Source organism: Aptenodytes forsteri, unplaced genomic scaffold (genome assembly GCF_000699145.1).
Source record: "Aptenodytes forsteri isolate BGI_AS27 unplaced genomic scaffold, ASM69914v1 Scaffold245, whole genome shotgun sequence".
Classification (NCBI taxonomy): domain Eukaryota; kingdom Metazoa; phylum Chordata; class Aves; order Sphenisciformes; family Spheniscidae; genus Aptenodytes; species Aptenodytes forsteri.
Genome location: NW_008795686.1, coordinates 18447 through 35946, shown reverse-complemented (window position 1 = coordinate 35946; position 17500 = coordinate 18447). Strand labels below are relative to the sequence as shown.

The 17500-nt window shown below is 37.9% G+C and overlaps 1 protein-coding gene across 5 annotated transcripts in view; it reads right to left on the bottom strand.

Annotated features, from left to right (window-relative positions):
- Positions 1-17126, bottom strand: part of SYNCRIP (synaptotagmin binding cytoplasmic RNA interacting protein) — a 23844-nt gene extending 6718 nt beyond the window's left edge. For 4 of the 5 annotated variants that reach the window (XM_019472989.1, XM_009282697.1, XM_009282698.1 and 1 more), the window contains exons 1-9: positions 16943-17100; positions 15939-16057; positions 15645-15752; positions 13815-13928; positions 13555-13731; positions 8450-8585; positions 7345-7550; positions 2161-2310; positions 709-830 (exon numbers count right to left, since the gene is read on the bottom strand). In XM_019472989.1, the coding sequence (XP_019328534.1) occupies positions 709-830; positions 2161-2310; positions 7345-7550; positions 8450-8585; positions 13555-13731; positions 13815-13928; positions 15645-15752; positions 15939-16057; positions 16943-17090 (1280 nt within the window). In that variant the 5' untranslated portion in view covers positions 17091-17100. Of the gene's footprint in view, positions 1-708; positions 831-2160; positions 2311-7344; positions 7551-8449; positions 8586-13554; positions 13732-13814; positions 13929-15644; positions 15753-15938; positions 16058-16942 lie in introns of all 5 variants that reach the window. The other variant, XM_009282696.2, reaches the window with a different exon arrangement.
- Positions 17127-17500: the final 374 nt, after the last annotated feature.

Sequence of the window (17500 nt, the reverse complement as noted above, 5' to 3'; positions counted from 1 at the left end):
GATCTGTATTAATCTGGTAACCTCACTATTCTGTCTTCTTGGATGCTGCACAGCAGCACTAGCAGAAGTTATTTTTGGAAATAAGGTGGGGGAGGGAAGAAGGTTAGGAAAGCTACAAGATATCCAAGAAGAAAAACACATGAGAACATTAAGCAGAACACACTAGCAAGAGATGCCCCCCCCCCCCTTTTTTTTTTTGCAACATTCAGCATTTATTAGTGCAAAATATCTATTAGTATGAGTTTATAAGCCTCAAGAGCAGATCTATCTTCTGGAAGTGGCAAAAAAGAATGTCAGGATCCTCCTTTCAGTGGGTACTTTACTAAACAGGGGGGCTGTATCAGTACTGCTAAGCCCACTGGGAGGAGCACATGTTGCTAAGTTCATCCACATCACGTATCAGTGTAGAAGTGCATGAACGTTTAGAATAAAAAGTGAGAAGTGTGTACATTTCATGACCTTCAAACATTTCCTCTGGTGCTCTCACACTCAATGAGCAGAGCAAAACAGTACCTGAATTCTCACCAACACCACTACTAGATCTTAAGTAAAATGCAAACAACTTAAATGAATCCAACATCTTCAGAGAAGCCAGAAAACCTGTATACACTATAGTATACCTACTAAAATACCCAGAAGTTCTAATTCTGTAGGAGTGTACATGTCTTTCAGAAGTAATACAACATATGTGCATGCATTTACACTTACATCTGATTTTTAGCCGCTTGTCTCTGAGCTTTCCGTTCTTTCCTTTTTTGATCTGGTGGCTTAGCAAAAACAATTTCAATGTTTTCTCCCTCTAAATCTTTGCCATTCATTTCTTCCATTGCCTGAAGGAATTAACCAGACTTTAAATATACTTCTAAGCATATCTGAAGTTATTAATTTTATTCTATCTTTTAGACCATGCATTTTAAAATTTGTTATCCAGAGCTAAAGTAACAATATAAAGCTAAAAAATTTTTTAAAATAATCAGACAGCATAGTATTGTGGGTTCCAGAGTTATGCATTTCCTCTTAACTTGGCTCTCAAACCCAGGACTGCATGTATCAGTTTAGAAATCTTCCACTCAAAACTGTAAATAGGCTTCAATCTTTGCAAGCTGTTTCAATTAATGAAGTGAAGGAACTGTCCTCTGAAAGTACAGGTTTTGCAATAAGGGAATAAATTTCTAATGTTAGCACACATGCAAACACTACTAAAGCTAGAGATCAGTGTATGTTTTTACTCCTTTATTTTACTTGCAATAAATGCAGCTTTTTAAATCAGAAGTTAAAAATCAGAATTTAACAGTCTCATTCTGACCACAAAAACACCCCAAAACAAACCATGACAAAAAAAAAAAAAGAAACCCAACACAAACCCACCAACACACACACATGTACAATTCCCACGGGCCACAGTAATTGATACAAGTTAAATTCAAGCAAGGGAATCCTAAAGATTCTACCACTTCTAAGGACTCTATATAGCTAAGCCTTGATGGGATTCATATCCTATGAAGACTCTTTCCATCATCTTCCTAAGCATCTGATTTAAGGCATCTGGATGAGTAAGAAAAACTGAATCTCCTTGTATCCTGCATCCTCCCACAGAACATAAAAAATAGATACACTATAGGCAGGAGAGGAATTACACTTTCCCCTTCCTAGTGACAGGTGACAGGAGAAAAAACACCAAGACCAGGCTAGCAAAACCCAGGAATGACAATTACTCAATTGTCCAGCACCTCTCATCAAAAAGAAAAGGTGTTTATTCCACACCGTAAAAAGGAAGTCTTTCTGTTCCTGGAAAATAAAAAGATTACCTAAGTTTTTATCACCTGCCCTAGAGAAACTGCTTTAGATTCTACCAATAATTTGGTGAGAAGAGTCATTCAAATTCTGGCACTTCAGTTTCAAATGATAACACATATGATTATCTTAGATACTTATCAGCAGAATTACTTAGGATAGGTGCATCTAAGATCCACTTTTCAAGCTAGCAACTGCGTCTTCCTAGGAGACACCCAGAGATGACAGTTATCAGTGACAATGTGTTACCATTTCTCCAGACAGAGCTTTTTCTCAAGTTAAAAGAATTATACAGCTTCTAAATGTTATGCTTAGTCACTACTTACACACACACACAAACACACAGTTACAGTCCTCTTCACTTACCTTTACAGCACCATCCCGTTCATCAAAATGAATGAAAGCATAGTCTTTTAGCTTCTTCACTCGCTCCAGCTTTCCAAATTGACTGAAGGCCTTTTCTAGTATCTCCTCTGTTACAGTATTGGCAAGATTGCGTACAAACAGAACTTTTACCTAAAAGAAGGAAAAAAAAAAAAAAGGGACTTAGAAGTATGATCTAATTCCAAAACTCAAAATGAAGTTTTGCAAGCCATTACTATTGGCAGTACTGAAATCATAATTACATTTTATGTACAGCATTTTATATACATGAATACGTGTATTTATATATTCATACAGCATGAGTTAGCTCCAAAATTCCCCAATACAAATATTAAATGTTTTCAAACATGATTACGTAAGTATTAGTATCCTGGAAGTCAACCCAATTTGTGTTAATGTTTAAAAGAATCCTAGCAGCAATAATTTTGAACTCAGAACACTTTCAAACTTGAAAGAAGGCATCCAGGATTGGTTACACACAAAATAATTAACTTGTCAAAACATTTCATTGTTTAGACAGGTTTTTGCTCAGGTATTTGCAGAACAGTCATCACTATAATATCTAGGTCAGAGGTGACAGGCCTGCAGCTCTCAAGCTGCTTAACTTGTGGCTCCCATGCTATAGCTACACCAAATACCTAGCATCAGGACTGTGCTTGCCTGAGGAGCACTCAGTGACCTGAATCCACAGCTAGCAGAGAGAACACAGACAGAAGGGGATACTGAGGCTGACACTGCCAAGTCACCCTTGGACTTTCTCACAAGTCAAACCGTATCCTTCCCTTGAGGAACAGCCAGCTTCAAGTAACTCTGAAAGCCTATTCCCTCCCCCAGCTCCCTAAAGCATGCAATATGGCTCTTAAACTACACAAAGACTGCTATGCAGCTTATAAAATCAGAGAGGTTGGTTATCTTTCAACTATTGAGATATGCCCCGTTAACTGCCTGATAGTGACTAAATCATCAATATAAAGTTTCATCAACCACCAACTGCTTACGATAAAAGAAAATACAGAGCAGCCTGACAAAGGCTTAAACTAGACTCTTATTTAATATAGCAGACAATGTACACTGGACACCAGGAATCACGTACATTAGTGACCCATTAGTATTCAAAGACTTGTCCTTGCATCCACACTGAGGTTGCACTAAATGACTGTATATTAGCATGTTTGCATGATGTCATCCATGAGTTCTCACAACTTACAAGCCTCTGACTTGCTGCGGAGAGTCCCTTCCATACGCTGCCACCATGCCCTGACAGCCTAGTCACCTCCTACTGCCAAAGAATGCTCACAGTCTTACTTTCCTACAATGCAGCTGCATATCAGCAGCAAAGACCTGCAAGTTCTGTTCACATCCCCTCCGCTACCAGTGGTTTCAAACTAGCTGATGACAAAAAGTAAGTGAACATTGTACATGGCAGCACTGACTTCCCGCTCCTAACCCTGAAGGTCAATACAAATAACACAGGGTGTTAAGGAACCAAAGAAAGCATGCTTCGATTTTTGAAGCAGAGCTATAATCTCTACTCCCACCACATACAGGAACTCAATAAACCCAGACACCCTTTTTATAAGAATTACTATGTAATTAAGTTACAAATAAACAGGACAGACTTCCATAAATCTTTGTCTCACTCACTAGTCAAACTGGGATGGGATGCAGAGTTTGTAAGAAGGGATACTACAGCTCGTAAGTCTGACCCAGTGTACAAACTCTCATCTTTGGCAATAGTTACTCTTGCTGATTCTCGGGAGATGATAAAAGTCATAGCCAGCTCCACAAAGAAGGCCAATTCCTATCCTCTGTTAAGCTTCTCCTACATGCCTTAATGGTAAGAGCAACCTTTATTTCTTGCAACCCATATGTAATAACCATTTTTAGTGAAGTATCCTAATTGCTACCTTAACCTATTTCATGAAAATTAATTACAAGAAGTTTTGTGATGTAATCAATGGTTTTAAAACCCGGTAACTCTCAAACAAATGTTCCTTATTCTTGTACTCTAGGAAAGGATGAAAACTAGAATCTCATGAGGAACCCTAAGTAGCCTTCGCTAATAAATCCACAATGACTGACAGCGTCAGACATGACTAAAAACCTCAAAAATCATCACTTTTTTGTTACAAGATGCACTAACACAACATTTTTTAAAGAAGTAAAAAGCAACTAATTTAAATGTTTTCCAGTGTACACAAATCCATTAATCTCTAACAGCTGAATTTGTTTTACAAAAAAGGTTAGAGGCATAGCTAAACCAGTCAAAGATGATGTCGAAGCTAGGAGGCAGGTTACAGCGTAGGTTGAGAGAAGATGAACCCATTTTTACTTCATTTAAGCTATCTAAAGAGGGAAGAAAAAAAAAAAAAAGTCCTCTTCATTAAGGCTCACAGATAACACCAAAGATCCATAAATACACACCTAACAAGCAATATACCCAGCAGCAGCATTTTGTCATAAAGGTAGAACCCGCCTTAAAACTGCTTAAGATTAGACTACCCCCAAAATTTCTGGGATCTGCTCCTTTTCCTCCTCTTACCTACAGCACAAACACTTCAGACTTCATTACCACATTCTTCACGGGCTGTCTCCTGCCCTGTAATCTACCAGGCAGCCATAAGCATAAGACTTTATTCAGCTGCTTAACCTGCCACTCCAAAATGTCCTCTGTAGCCTCAGCCATGCTACAGAAATCAAGTAAAACATTAAGAAATTTATCTGCACTACAGGTATAAGAGGCATCAAAATAACACTTAGGAGAAATTAAGTTATCAACACAGCTACTGAAAATTGGAAAAAACGCCACTTTGGACCAGAAATCAATTACTTAACCAGTTATACTCTGATCTGTCAGTACAAGCACTAATCTCCTGTAGCACGTGTCTAGCTTCAGAATCTAGCTTTCTACCTGATCACGCTCAAGGTACTTCATGTTTAAGGTAACACCCCATTTAAATTTTAAGTATGCATCCATACAGTAGTCTCCACCACATTTAAGCAAAAGTCTGGAGGAGAAAGAAAAAAAGGTTCGAGAAAACATTTAAGAAATTTAAATTAGTAGGTGTCCATATTCTGAAGAAATGACATGCTGCTTCTGCGAAGTATTCAGAACAACACTGTTCACCTTCTGGCTACAAAGGTGAATTTGCCTTCCCCATAGTTTGCTCTTATGGACTTGTTTTTCTAGCAGTCTTGACAAGAAAACCGCCCATCAGATGATTATTCTGATAAAAGCAACCTACTCCTCCTACTCACAGTGTTTCCTCCAGAGCCTTCTACCACGGCAATGTGCAAGACAACAAGGGTCAAAAGCTCTCCCTTTGCTCCCGATTGACGGTACTCAGAAGCAACAACGACAGCCAACCCGCAGCTCACATCTGGGAGATTACTGACTGCAGTAGCAGCTCAGCTGTTCTTTCTCTTCGGAAAAAGACAGCAATAAACAACAGAAAGTAAACCTAACACTTCCAGAAGTGCCAGATGCGGTCAGAGTTTCTCCAAATGTACAGTAAGTGGGCAAGAAAGACTGGAGTAGAGACTTTCCTTGTTGCAAGAATAAACTAAGAGACACAGCCAGCGGGAAAGGACAGACACCAATGCTTGTCTCAACTTCTGCCTTCAGATACAAGTTAGATGTTCTCTACTTTTTCAGTATTCTCATTCACACAGTCTCACTTTTCTAGGTCTTCAACCCAAGCTCCATGCCCTAATCTTTGGCATATGGCTCTAGAAGTATACACATTGATTTTCTGCACATTTTCCATATTTATGTTTCTTCCCTTTTCATGTCCCATTTCAAATACAAAACAATACAAGGCATTAACACATTCAAAAAACTGTATACTAAATGGGGCAAACCACTATCAAGATTTAATTTCTTTAGCCTTTCGCTCCCCACATCTGTAAACTTACTTAGGAAAGATACCCGATTACGTCCCCTATCACTTCCTGCTCATCTATTCAGTCATGTCAGCAGAAGTTCCTGCTCATTTATTTTAACAGTTTGCTGGATTAGGTCTCTTCTCTTTTGAGCCAAGAAGCTGAACAGATACATAGGAACGCCATATTTAGGAAGTGCCACCTTTGACAAATTTTACCTGCAGGACTCTTCCCCACTGCTGACAGTTTATGATGCCGGGCAAGAAACAAAGTCTGCAGACAGGGTAGTCCAAAAGCTTCTGTAATACCTGTATTACAAAAGCAGCTTTTTCCCTAAAATGAGCCCCCACCCCAACCCTTTTCCCTTATGGCTCACCAAAGAGGAGATCCCAGCCAAGCTATCTTACTAGGTCCATCAAAGTAGGACTCCAGCAAGTGACGTGTCTCAGATGAGAGTAAAAGCACAAATGAAAAGCAAGCAAAGAGAAAGAGATAAGGATATGGGCTAGCTAGGAGTTTCCATTAAACAACTCAGCTACACAACATAACTGGAAAAAAAAGAAAAAAAAAAACCACAACAGGGTTGGGCATTCTCTCATGGAAAAAAAATTCAGGTAATTCGTTTCTGGCAAAATATCACACACACATATATATATAAAACAACTGCTACAGGTACTTCAAAACATTAACAGTCCAGACTTCAGTTTCACTGAAATATTCAAAATCCAAAATATTACTAGTCTTAGTATTTTCAGGAATTAACCCCCTCCCAAATTAAAAAGAAAGATACGAGTTCCAAATACAAAGTAATGGCCTAACTTCTCAGAAGTAACTGCTAAAGGCAACTTTGAAAATACGTTTGTGCACCTTACTGACATATGCCGATTCTGAAGTGATAGACAAAGTTCCAGGGTTAAAAAGAACTAAGGCTTGTTCTGTGATCATATCTAGATTTTGGTCCTTCCAAATATTAAGCTACAAAACCATTTTAACTTTTGGAGTCACCGCCACCACTTCCAGATGAGAAATTAAATACATCACCCTATGTGCCATTTTGGCAAGAATTATGTTCAACATTCAGCCTTGGGAGCACAAAATAACATCAGTCAATAGTTTTTAAATTCACATTAATTCTAGAGTGTGTTCATATTTTTATCATCTCACCTACAACATCTCTGTCAAGAAGGCTGAAACATGCTATTTAAACTTTTGCTAATGTCAGGAAGTACTTACTTTGGAACAAGGCACTTTAAATGTATTATGGTTCCCTTATAGCTTTATTACCTTTGCCATGACTTCAGGATCTGGGTCTTCTATAGGGTCAGCCCATTCAACCGTAACAACATTTCCCCAGACTTTCACTTTGCCACTCATTAACCTACGTCTGGCCTGAGCGGCAGTTTTGTGATCTTCATATTCAAGGAAACAGAAGCCCCGGTTCTTTTTCTTGTCATCAGGCTGATGATACAATATGACATCTGTAAGACCCTCTGAAATTAAGCAAAATATTTATTTGTTATGGCTTCAATCCATGAATTTGTATTATAAAGTAGGGATTATCTTTCTGGCAAGTATGTATCTAACAAGTGGTTCCAAAAAAGCATGAACACACTAGACTTTTGAGACTATGTACATAATACAATTTCTCTACCTTCAAGACCAACATTTTCGAAGAGAGACATTAGACTATCCCAACTCAGGTTCCATTTTTATTAAGTGAAGAAAGCTTAGTAGCTATTGAAGAGTACCCTTCCTCTAACCGAATGGAGAAGAGATAAGGGCAGCCAAAAGTTGAGCTTTGTCAGTTCCCCTCTCAAACCCTGAAGTCACACCACTTATCAGCACATGTTTTTTCCATGAATGTCTAAACAACAAGAGATCAAGCTTGCACTATTTTAAGACATCTAAAAAGTTCCAGTGTTACTCCAAGGAACCTGAAGTATATCATTCAGTAACAGAGAAAGCCATCAATTGTTATCTTTGCCAGTTTATTTGCCGTTATCAAAAAGAGATCCTTATCAAATCACTAAGAATTCTGAAGCACAGAACTAGTTACATTCTCCAACCTGCTTCAGTTTTGCCTTGAAAAGTTTTAAAACATCCATTAGTATTGAAATAATTAAACCATCTATTTCTTTGCATGGCTTTTTTTAAACATTACACACTTATTCTCTAGGTTAAACTTGGAACCACACATCTAGTCTAATCACAAATATTTCAGCCCTCAGCACAACAACAGTTTAAAACAAACAAACAAACAAAACACCTAAAAATCGGGACAAATGCTGAGTGGTCTTCGTTTGGATTAATCATCATTCAACCAAAGCCAAGAGTTCATCACTCATGTTTGACATCTCTCCAGCTCTACAAAACATAGTTATTGACTTACCTGTTACTTTGCTAAATTCTTCAACAATTTGCTCCTTGGTTTTACTCTTAGGAATAGAACCAACAAAAAGCCTATTATTGGCAACAGAGATGCATACACCAATGTGTTTTCCAGAACGAATTTCATGGTTGTTGTACTGAAAGAAAAGTAATTGGACAATCATCAGTTACAGATAATTTTCACTCCCCTCCAACAGCAGCATACCAAATATTTTACTTTTGCAAATACAGCACTTAGTAATATACTGAATTCTGTGGAGCTTAACACATTCTTATGATGCATATTCAACTGCTCTGAAGTATACCCATGTTCTCTAAGATATCTCCACAATTTCAGCCAACAATTATTCTTCCCTTCCTGTTCAAGCCCCTTTCTTAATACATGTTTCTTTAGAGACTTTTTCATGTAGAACCATGAAAGGTAAATCTTATGTCCAAGTCATCAAGGTCAAGGCTTCTCCCTTCACAACAGTGCAGAAAAAAACACAAGTTCCTCTATAGATTGTACCTATGAATTCTTGAATTGTGTATAATACAAGGCAGGAGTTACAAAAGTCAGATTCTCTTCTAAAGTTCCACAGTTAACAAAAGAGAGCCGTGATCAGGTCTTCTCCACAAAACGTGCAAGAGCAATTGGCAAATACTTTCCAAAGCACATAGATTACACGTGTAAAGATACTAAACAGCAAGAACAACCTTCTACTGACTTGAAATCCTAAGACTTCTGTTCAAATGTTTCTCCCATAACAGATTGTTTAGAAGACACCCTGAACAAGTCAGCAGTTTAAGGAAAAAAAAGTATTACTGTAGACATCTGTTGACAAAAAATGCCTTTCCTTGAGATGCAGACACAGATATGCATCATCCAAATAAGCAGCAGGGAGGTCAACTGGTGGGACATCAACCCCTTTCCAACTGGATGCCCTGCAGCAGACAGTTCTTTAGCCAGGAAAATGTATTTTGTGGTCAACATCTTATTGACCAGTAGCAGAATAGCTCTTTAAAATTTAATCTAGCTATTTATTCTATGAGTTATTTTGAGTTGGGTGGTAAACCTTCCTATATAAGCAAGTTCTCCCACATCCCTTCTTGCCTTGTACACTAAAATCAGGGTGAAGATGTTTGTTTATTTATATTTATCTCATGCAAAAAAAAAAATACATCACTGAAAGTTTTCAAAGCTACGCAACTGCACCAAATGTGAACTAAAAGGAGAACTGTACATGTGAAAAGGATCTGGGATAGCATCCTCCCAACTAATTATGTCTCAAAACATAGTAGGATAAAGACTTCTATCTCCATATCTGTTGCCCATGCAGCAGAGGAATAGTTGATTTTAAAGTAGGAAACAGCTGCATAGGAAGACTGTAAATATATTATGATCATTAATAAACAGAATTATACACATTAATGAAAAGACAGATTAAAGTATTTTTTTGAGCTACTGTAAAGAAACACCTTTAAAAAAAAGCTGACAGTTTATTAGTTACAGTTACATTAGGAAGCACTTTTTTACTGAGAGGGTGGTCAAACACTGGAACAGGCTTCCTAGAGAGGTAGTCAATGCCCCATGCTTGCCAGTGTTTAAAAGAGGCATTTGGACAACGCCATTAATAATAATGCTTTAACTTTTGGTCAGGCAGTTGCACTAGATGGTCACTGTAGGTCCCTTCCAACTGAAATAGTCTATTCTATATGGATAATAGAAGATATTATCTGACTGTTCCTGTTAGAGTCTAAGACCAAAGTTTGCCTACACATTTAATCCAAAAAGAGCCTCTCATACAACTAACTCATGGCAACAAAATAATAATTTTTAAAAAATTAAAATATTCTACATATTGCAATTCCACAGTAACAGTAGTTTCTAGTAGTTTTTTCATGCTACAATACACTAACTACTACTTTTCATTGTATGTCTCTCAACACAGAGAAAACAGTCTTGAATTAGGTGGTCTTGAACATAGAGTTGGTGGTTTTTAGGTAAATAGTTTGCATACCATCGGTAAACTTAGATTAGACATGAACAGGCCCAAATCATGACCTGGGTAAAGCGCCAAAACAGTCAGGCTATCAAATTAGCTATGTCAGCACACTGCTTCCCCCTCCTGTCACCACTGAATCAATGCCCGAAGTTAGTAACAGGCATATTACTACCCTTTAGACACTGTAATAGGTTGGGGGTTTTTTTGTGCTAAGTTCTGCAAGAACCTACTCACAAATAGGCCAAAGTATGCATAAGGTCTGTCTTGTCATTTTATCCACTTAAACTTTCACCAGCAATTTTAGTTTATTTCCAGCAGCAAATGGCAAGTTGTACTGCTATGCATAGCTGGCAAACTGCTTAAGGGGCATATTTGCGTAACTCACCTGTACCTGCACTTTGATCAAGCTTACACTTGCTCTAGTCAAAAATACACCATATGCTACTATAGTTTTCAGTATTTTCCTAAAAGCTTCACAAGTATTTCTCCTGTATATGTCTACAGTAACCTTAATCAGAAATCTTTTGAAAAACTGAAATCTAGCAACTTCATATGAAGTAAGAGGGAGAATTGAACATGTGTGCAAGAGAACACAACTAGAGTTATAATTCTTAACTCAACCAGTATAAAACAGAAGGTAAACACAAACATGATAACAGGGAACAAAATGCCTGGGGTTAAAAAAAAAAGGTCAGACTTCTGATAATCAGTGCTTGTGTGAACATTTGAGATGCCATTTCTACTTAAGCAGTGAGGGTTAACCCTGGACATAAAATTAACTGCTGTTTGTATCTGTAAGTCTTCTCAGTATAAGGCCATAGCATCACTCCATTTTTGTCTCAAGCACAGCCCCAAAGGTATTTCAAACAAAATTTAGGGAATTCTCCCCTTTAAGTGGCTTAAAAATGCATATGCATAAACAAAATCAAGGCTTCAACCTTTTAAATTGCAAGATTTCTTCTGGTTAATGAATAGGGTAAGTCAACATTAAGTTTATCGAAAAATTTTAGTTCAGTTTTACATTAAGTTGTTATAAAGACTGTGGATGATACAACAGCCACGCAGATATGAATTGTATGCAAAATATGTTACACCAACTGGAAGAGCTTGAAGACAGGTCAGTTTATTTCTGCTGCAGTTTGGGTATTGACAAAACCTCATAGCTGTCCCTTATTACTCAGAAGCCTACAGGCAATACAGAGATTTTTATTCTCATTTTTGCTATACTTCAGAGTCCTGAATAGGGGGGAAGAAAAGTGCCTCTGGGAAAAAGGTGAGAAATAACAAAAGAACCCCTATCCCAGGGAGTCCAGAAAGCTGGGAAATAAGTTGTATACACATCAGAAGATTATAGGTAGTATCAAAAGGAACATCACCTGTTAAAATACTAGGATATTAAAACGGCTAGGACCAAGGGTTCAGCATTTCTAAGAGGTCTGTCAGCAGCCTCTCCCGTGCATGTCTAACTAATACAAGTGATAGACCCATGATTTTCAACCGAGCTCTACAGCTGTATTTCGCTAGCACCCCTGCAAATCACCCCTAGACAGGTTGGGAAACTTATAATACACCAAACTAGCCAGCCAACCATGGTTGGAACCACTCAAAAGCTGACAAATGCCACAGGATCCAATTTAAAACTAACCCTGCCCTCAAATAAGTTAGCATGAAGGCTGAAAAACTGCCCCATCAATCACAACACTTTTCAACTATTACACTCAGTGGCTATTTAACTGAAAAACAGAACACAACGCTTTTTTTCCCCCTGCATATCAAAGATCAGATATAAAGGGACACCAAGTACCTCCTTCCCTTGTATCATTTAGTGGAAGACTGAGGCTAGGATCTGATGTTACTTTTATAGAAACACAACCTGAATGACTTTTCAGAGCATACTGCCTTTAAGCAAAATCCAGCTAAGTGAAGAAGAGTTCCTTTTTGTTCGTTTACTAGCTGCCTCTGAGAACATATTTGATTTGATTCACTGTTTTGCTAAGCCATGTGCGTAACTCTTAAAGAGTTCACGCACAATATAAATAGCTAAGTTGTACTTTGTCGAAGAGGTATACGCAGTGATCCTCAGTATATTTGGATTGCACACAGGAACACCAACCGTTCTTATTTAAAAAGCTAAACAGCATATACCAGGTATTTTTGTACTCCTACTTTTGTAGACACTTCTATACTTTTTCAAAACACATTCCCATCTTCATCTTGATTTGTCTCCACCAACTGACTTACATTAATAATATGTCAATAGGGTACCTTAATGGTTTCAGATGTACCTTATTACAAAACAGAGATTTTAACCCTACTGTATTAATACCGTATCAGTACACCTCAGAATGAGTATCATTAGCACTCCTGAGGGTCATGCCGCACACTGATCTTGGCTGCATCAATGCAGCAGTAACTAGCTCCAAAAATTCAAATTCAACTTAACTAGAAAAACAAAAGGGGCAGTGCGAGGATCAGGGCTGTGTTTCTTTCCCCTCCCTCTTTTTTTTAGTGATGGATACTTCATGCATAAAACTGGGAAAGCTTAAGAGTGGCCTATTCCTTATATCAAACTATTTCACACCTGTGTAAAACAGAGGAAATGTTTTTTAACCTGGCAGGATTTATGACTTTTTTTTTCCCCGTCAGTTGCAGCAAACAGAACAGACCTCAACACTCAAGAGTGATTATCTCCCATGTGAAGTATCTTACGAAATTCTGTGACTTTAGAAGCATTTTTCCAGCACGGGGCCCCCTGCTGGTGCACAAGCAAATCAGAAGTCACAGACAACCTGACCAATAGCAACCCAAACACCACTTCCTCCAAAACTCATCCAGATGCAGACAGCTCAGAAGTCACTATGGCTAACACAACTTTTGTTAATAATAAAGGCTCATCTAACTGGACAACAGCAGCCCACTGGCTTTTTTTTTTTCCTATCCCTACCCCAGCCAGTAAAAATTTATACACAATGTGGAAATATTTAAAAACATCTAGTGGACATTTATGAAATGACCTAACAATGAGGCATCTTAAGCATTTAAGCATTAGGATCAGGACAACTGCTTATAAGCCAGAGAGTATTCTTAAAAGAAAAAAAAAATCCAAAGTCAGAAAACTTACCAGTTTAACAGCTTCCTGAGCTGCCTCTTTAGTACAAAAAGTGACAAAAGCATATCCTCTATTTAGACCAGTTAGTGGATCCATCATTAAGCGGAGATCCCATATAGGGCCAGCTTTCTCAAATAATGGAACAAGTTCATCTTCAAACAAGTCTCTTGGAATCTTGCCCACAAATATCTACAACAGACATAGTGTTGTTTATAAAAAAAATACTTCCAATGAATAAGAATACATCTACATAAACATCGCCTTCTCCTTACCTCTGTACCAACAGAAGGTTGTTGTCCTGAATATACAGACTCTGGAGGAGGTCCACCATACTTTCTCTGTCCAGTAGTCACATCAAGAGTGTAGCCGGTTCTCTCCAAGAGCGCCTTCAAGTAAGAAACTTAAAATTTTACAATCATACACAAATTGAGGTAGTTTAGATGAACTTCATTCACAAACAGACATGCTTATAATTCGTCTTAAACTGTACTGCTTTGAAACTCCCACAGGCAAACAAGCCTACTGCTAGTACTTCAACAAGAAACTCGCAAAACAATTATTAGAACTATCAAGTAAAGAAACACTGCTAGAAAATTAGAGATTCACATAGAGTTTTCCCCAATTCCTTCATTTTCATACAAAAAAAAGGCCAAGTAATAGAATAGCGAGCTTCCCTTTAATTAGAAAGATCTTAGTCTGAGCCACTTCTTGTTTTGGCATGTCCAATCCTGCAAACACTTAGGCACAGGAGTTCCCTTCACTTAATGAGATTACTCATAAGTGTGAAGTTCAAGAACACATGTTTAAGTGCTTACACCCCTGGAACACTGTACTGACTGCTTCAGGTATCCCACCGCTGAAGTGGTAGTACATACTTCCTTTCTCCTATCCTGTCCTCCACATCCCCCCCGCCGCAAATTCCTTGTGGGCACATATAGCATCCCAGCACAACTGATCCTCACTGGAATCACTGCATACAGTGACAGATATACTACCAATTTAAAATGTTAAATGAAATTCAGTATGTAAATGTATGATGAGAAACTCCTCTGAAATTAGTCTTTCTTAATAATTTTGTACAAAGACACATCAACCCTACACACAAAGAAACAGCATATTAAACAAGCCTAATTATAATCAGGAGTTAGTAATTTCACAACTGGAAAATTGCAAAGTTATTTTAAATGCTATAGCCATCAGCAGTAAAAGCTATGCTACTTTAAGTTAGTTAACCAAGTCCTCATATTGTTGTTTTATGTGGTAGTGACAAAAACCATATCAGTTTTTTGAATTTGTAAAATGGCATCCCAGCCTCAAAGTCAGGAGAATAAAGATTTTCTAGTTTCGCAAGCTACATAGTTATTTGTAATATATAAACACATTCATTTTGCAGTTTACACATGAAAAGTTAAAGATTAAAAGATTCTCTTACTTTTTAAGACATCAGCTATGCGTGCTTAGATAGTTACCGAAGTTTAAGGAAAGGAAAGAGTTGCTCGTCACAGAATTTTAAAATAAATCATAATATGCCTAACTCTTGAGACAGGAGTCTCCTGCTAGCAGAAGACTCGGTCTAAGAAATAACATGTCCATTACTAAGACAGTTTGGGGTACAGTTTATGAGAACAGCGATGATGCCACAAGAAGTGGGCTAAATCCTGAATTCTTTACAATCTGTCTTTTCAGACACACGTGGTATCTCCTCTGTATTGTGGAGTTGCTTTAAACCTGAACTGAAGGAAAAAAAAACCCAAAACACCAGTAGCTGAAGTTGCGCATTGTGAACTCAAGGACCTATGGCTGACAAGTTTCCGAAAACTTAACTGTGAAATAGTAGAACTGTCTCAACTAGACATAAAGCAAACTGTCAAATCTTTCTCACTTTTATATACATTCAGTTCCAGTAATTAAAAGTATATTAAGCTTCCTCTTGAAGAGGATTAAGTTTAAGATAAAAATGCAAGTGACAGCTTTCAAATAATGACAAATAATCTAAAATAGCCTTTTTAAGAAAAGCACAGTTCCAAAAGAATCAAGGTATCTGTCACAACAGCTTTGAAAAACCACAGACAGACCGCATAACTTATCTTTTAGGCACATACCTTAATTTTTGCCTCATCTGGTCCTTTGCTAGAATCTGCCACCTTGGTCCCCTGTTTTTCCCTCTGCCTGTATGTCTTCATGACTCCACATAAAAAGGCACTTTTGTTCTGCAAAAGACATATTAATCTTCAGTTCTGAAAACATAACAAGCCAGAACCTAATTTTACCTTGAACTAATACAGTGCCCATTTTACATATCACATATGGATCACTGAAGAGACTTAAGCAAACCTCTTGCCAGTCAGCTAGCAGTTTATCCCTCAACAATTATATTTTAAATTGCTTAACGTTACCTGAACATGTGAGAGATCACTGTCTTTAAACTGCTGAAGCACTGCCAATGCACCTTCTTCATTAAATTCCTTTAAAGCTTCAATAGCTCTTTCATCTAGATCACTATGTGCAACTAGCCCTAGAGAAAAGAAAAAAAATACGAATTATATTTGGGCAGCAATCTTTGTTTAACCACATTTAACACATGTAACGCATTTCAGTGACCCCTGAATCAATCACCGACTAACATAAGTTACTACACCTAAGAAATCACTTAGTCCTCTTAAAGGTAAGTATTTAAGTGTATTTAACCTTTTTTTCATCAAAAAGTGTCAAAAAAAGTTAAGATTCAGAGTAACAGTTACTGCATTTATGTACTCGTTTGACTTCTGTGAAACCCAGATGTTACACGGGCCAAGTTTATTTTCAATATCCTGAAGCTGAATTCAGAAGGATCTATCAAAACCTGACTTAGCTTGCCTAGCAATGGTACCTTGGTACATTTTGAGAAAACTATAAAGCCAAATAAACTGCAGCACTAAAAGTGACCACCACAATCCAAAAATCAAGCTTAAAAAATGCTAGCCATTACCCTGTCTGAGGGAACCAATACAATAACCTTTGCATCCATGAGCCCAAATACTATGTCACCAAGTATCATTTACATGAGAAGATGAATACCAAGGCTTCGGTTACTTACAGTTACCTACAACTACTGTAAAAAGTGCACAAAGACCACATCACCTACTCCTCCTAAAAATCATCTGTTGCCTATTCCAGCTGTTGCTATGGTCACCTGCATACTTTTCCTCCTTCCCACCCCTCAGCCCAAGTGGCCTGGCCCAAGACTTTTCTCTGAAAAATACTAGGACAAATTAAAGCACTGAATGGAAAACATCCACAGATTTTGGTAAGACTGCAGTTCCCATACTTTTGGAAACCACAAAAAGTTGCTATTTTAGCCCAAAGACAGCAGAATCCAATAAAATATTGTAAGCATGGTTTTGCAAGTTTTACATCTTACCTGCAACGTAAATTTCATCTAGTTTTTCAGCAACTTTCTGTGGTAAACCAGCATCAAGCAATGTCTGGAAATGCTCAGAATGGGTAACTGCAGCAGAAGTATCCATGGGCTCTTCAGTACCATTCCCATTAACATGTTCAGTAGCCATGTTTCCAGATATCTGTTCAAATGCAATAAGCATCATAATTAAGCTAAAAATATCTTCAAGTAGAACAAATCAAGTGACAATACATGCAACGGACTGCCCTATTCTTGAGAAAAAAAAAAAAAAAATCGTAGACCACTTCCCTGATACTTTTTGATTTTGGAAGACGCACAAAATTCCTCAAAAGAAGCACTAACACAAAGGAAAGCCCTAACACCACTGCCTAGCGGGGGTGGGGTAGCTTTCACTGCAGGTTTTACACAACCCAGCCAGACACTCTGACTCACCTCCCTCTCTCTGTCTCTCTAACACACTCCCTAAGAGGCTCTGAACAAGTTAGAAATGGAGCAAGAAGCCAATGGCGGGGGTGGGAGGAAGAGCAAACCTGCCACAGGCAGCCGCCGGCACCCCCC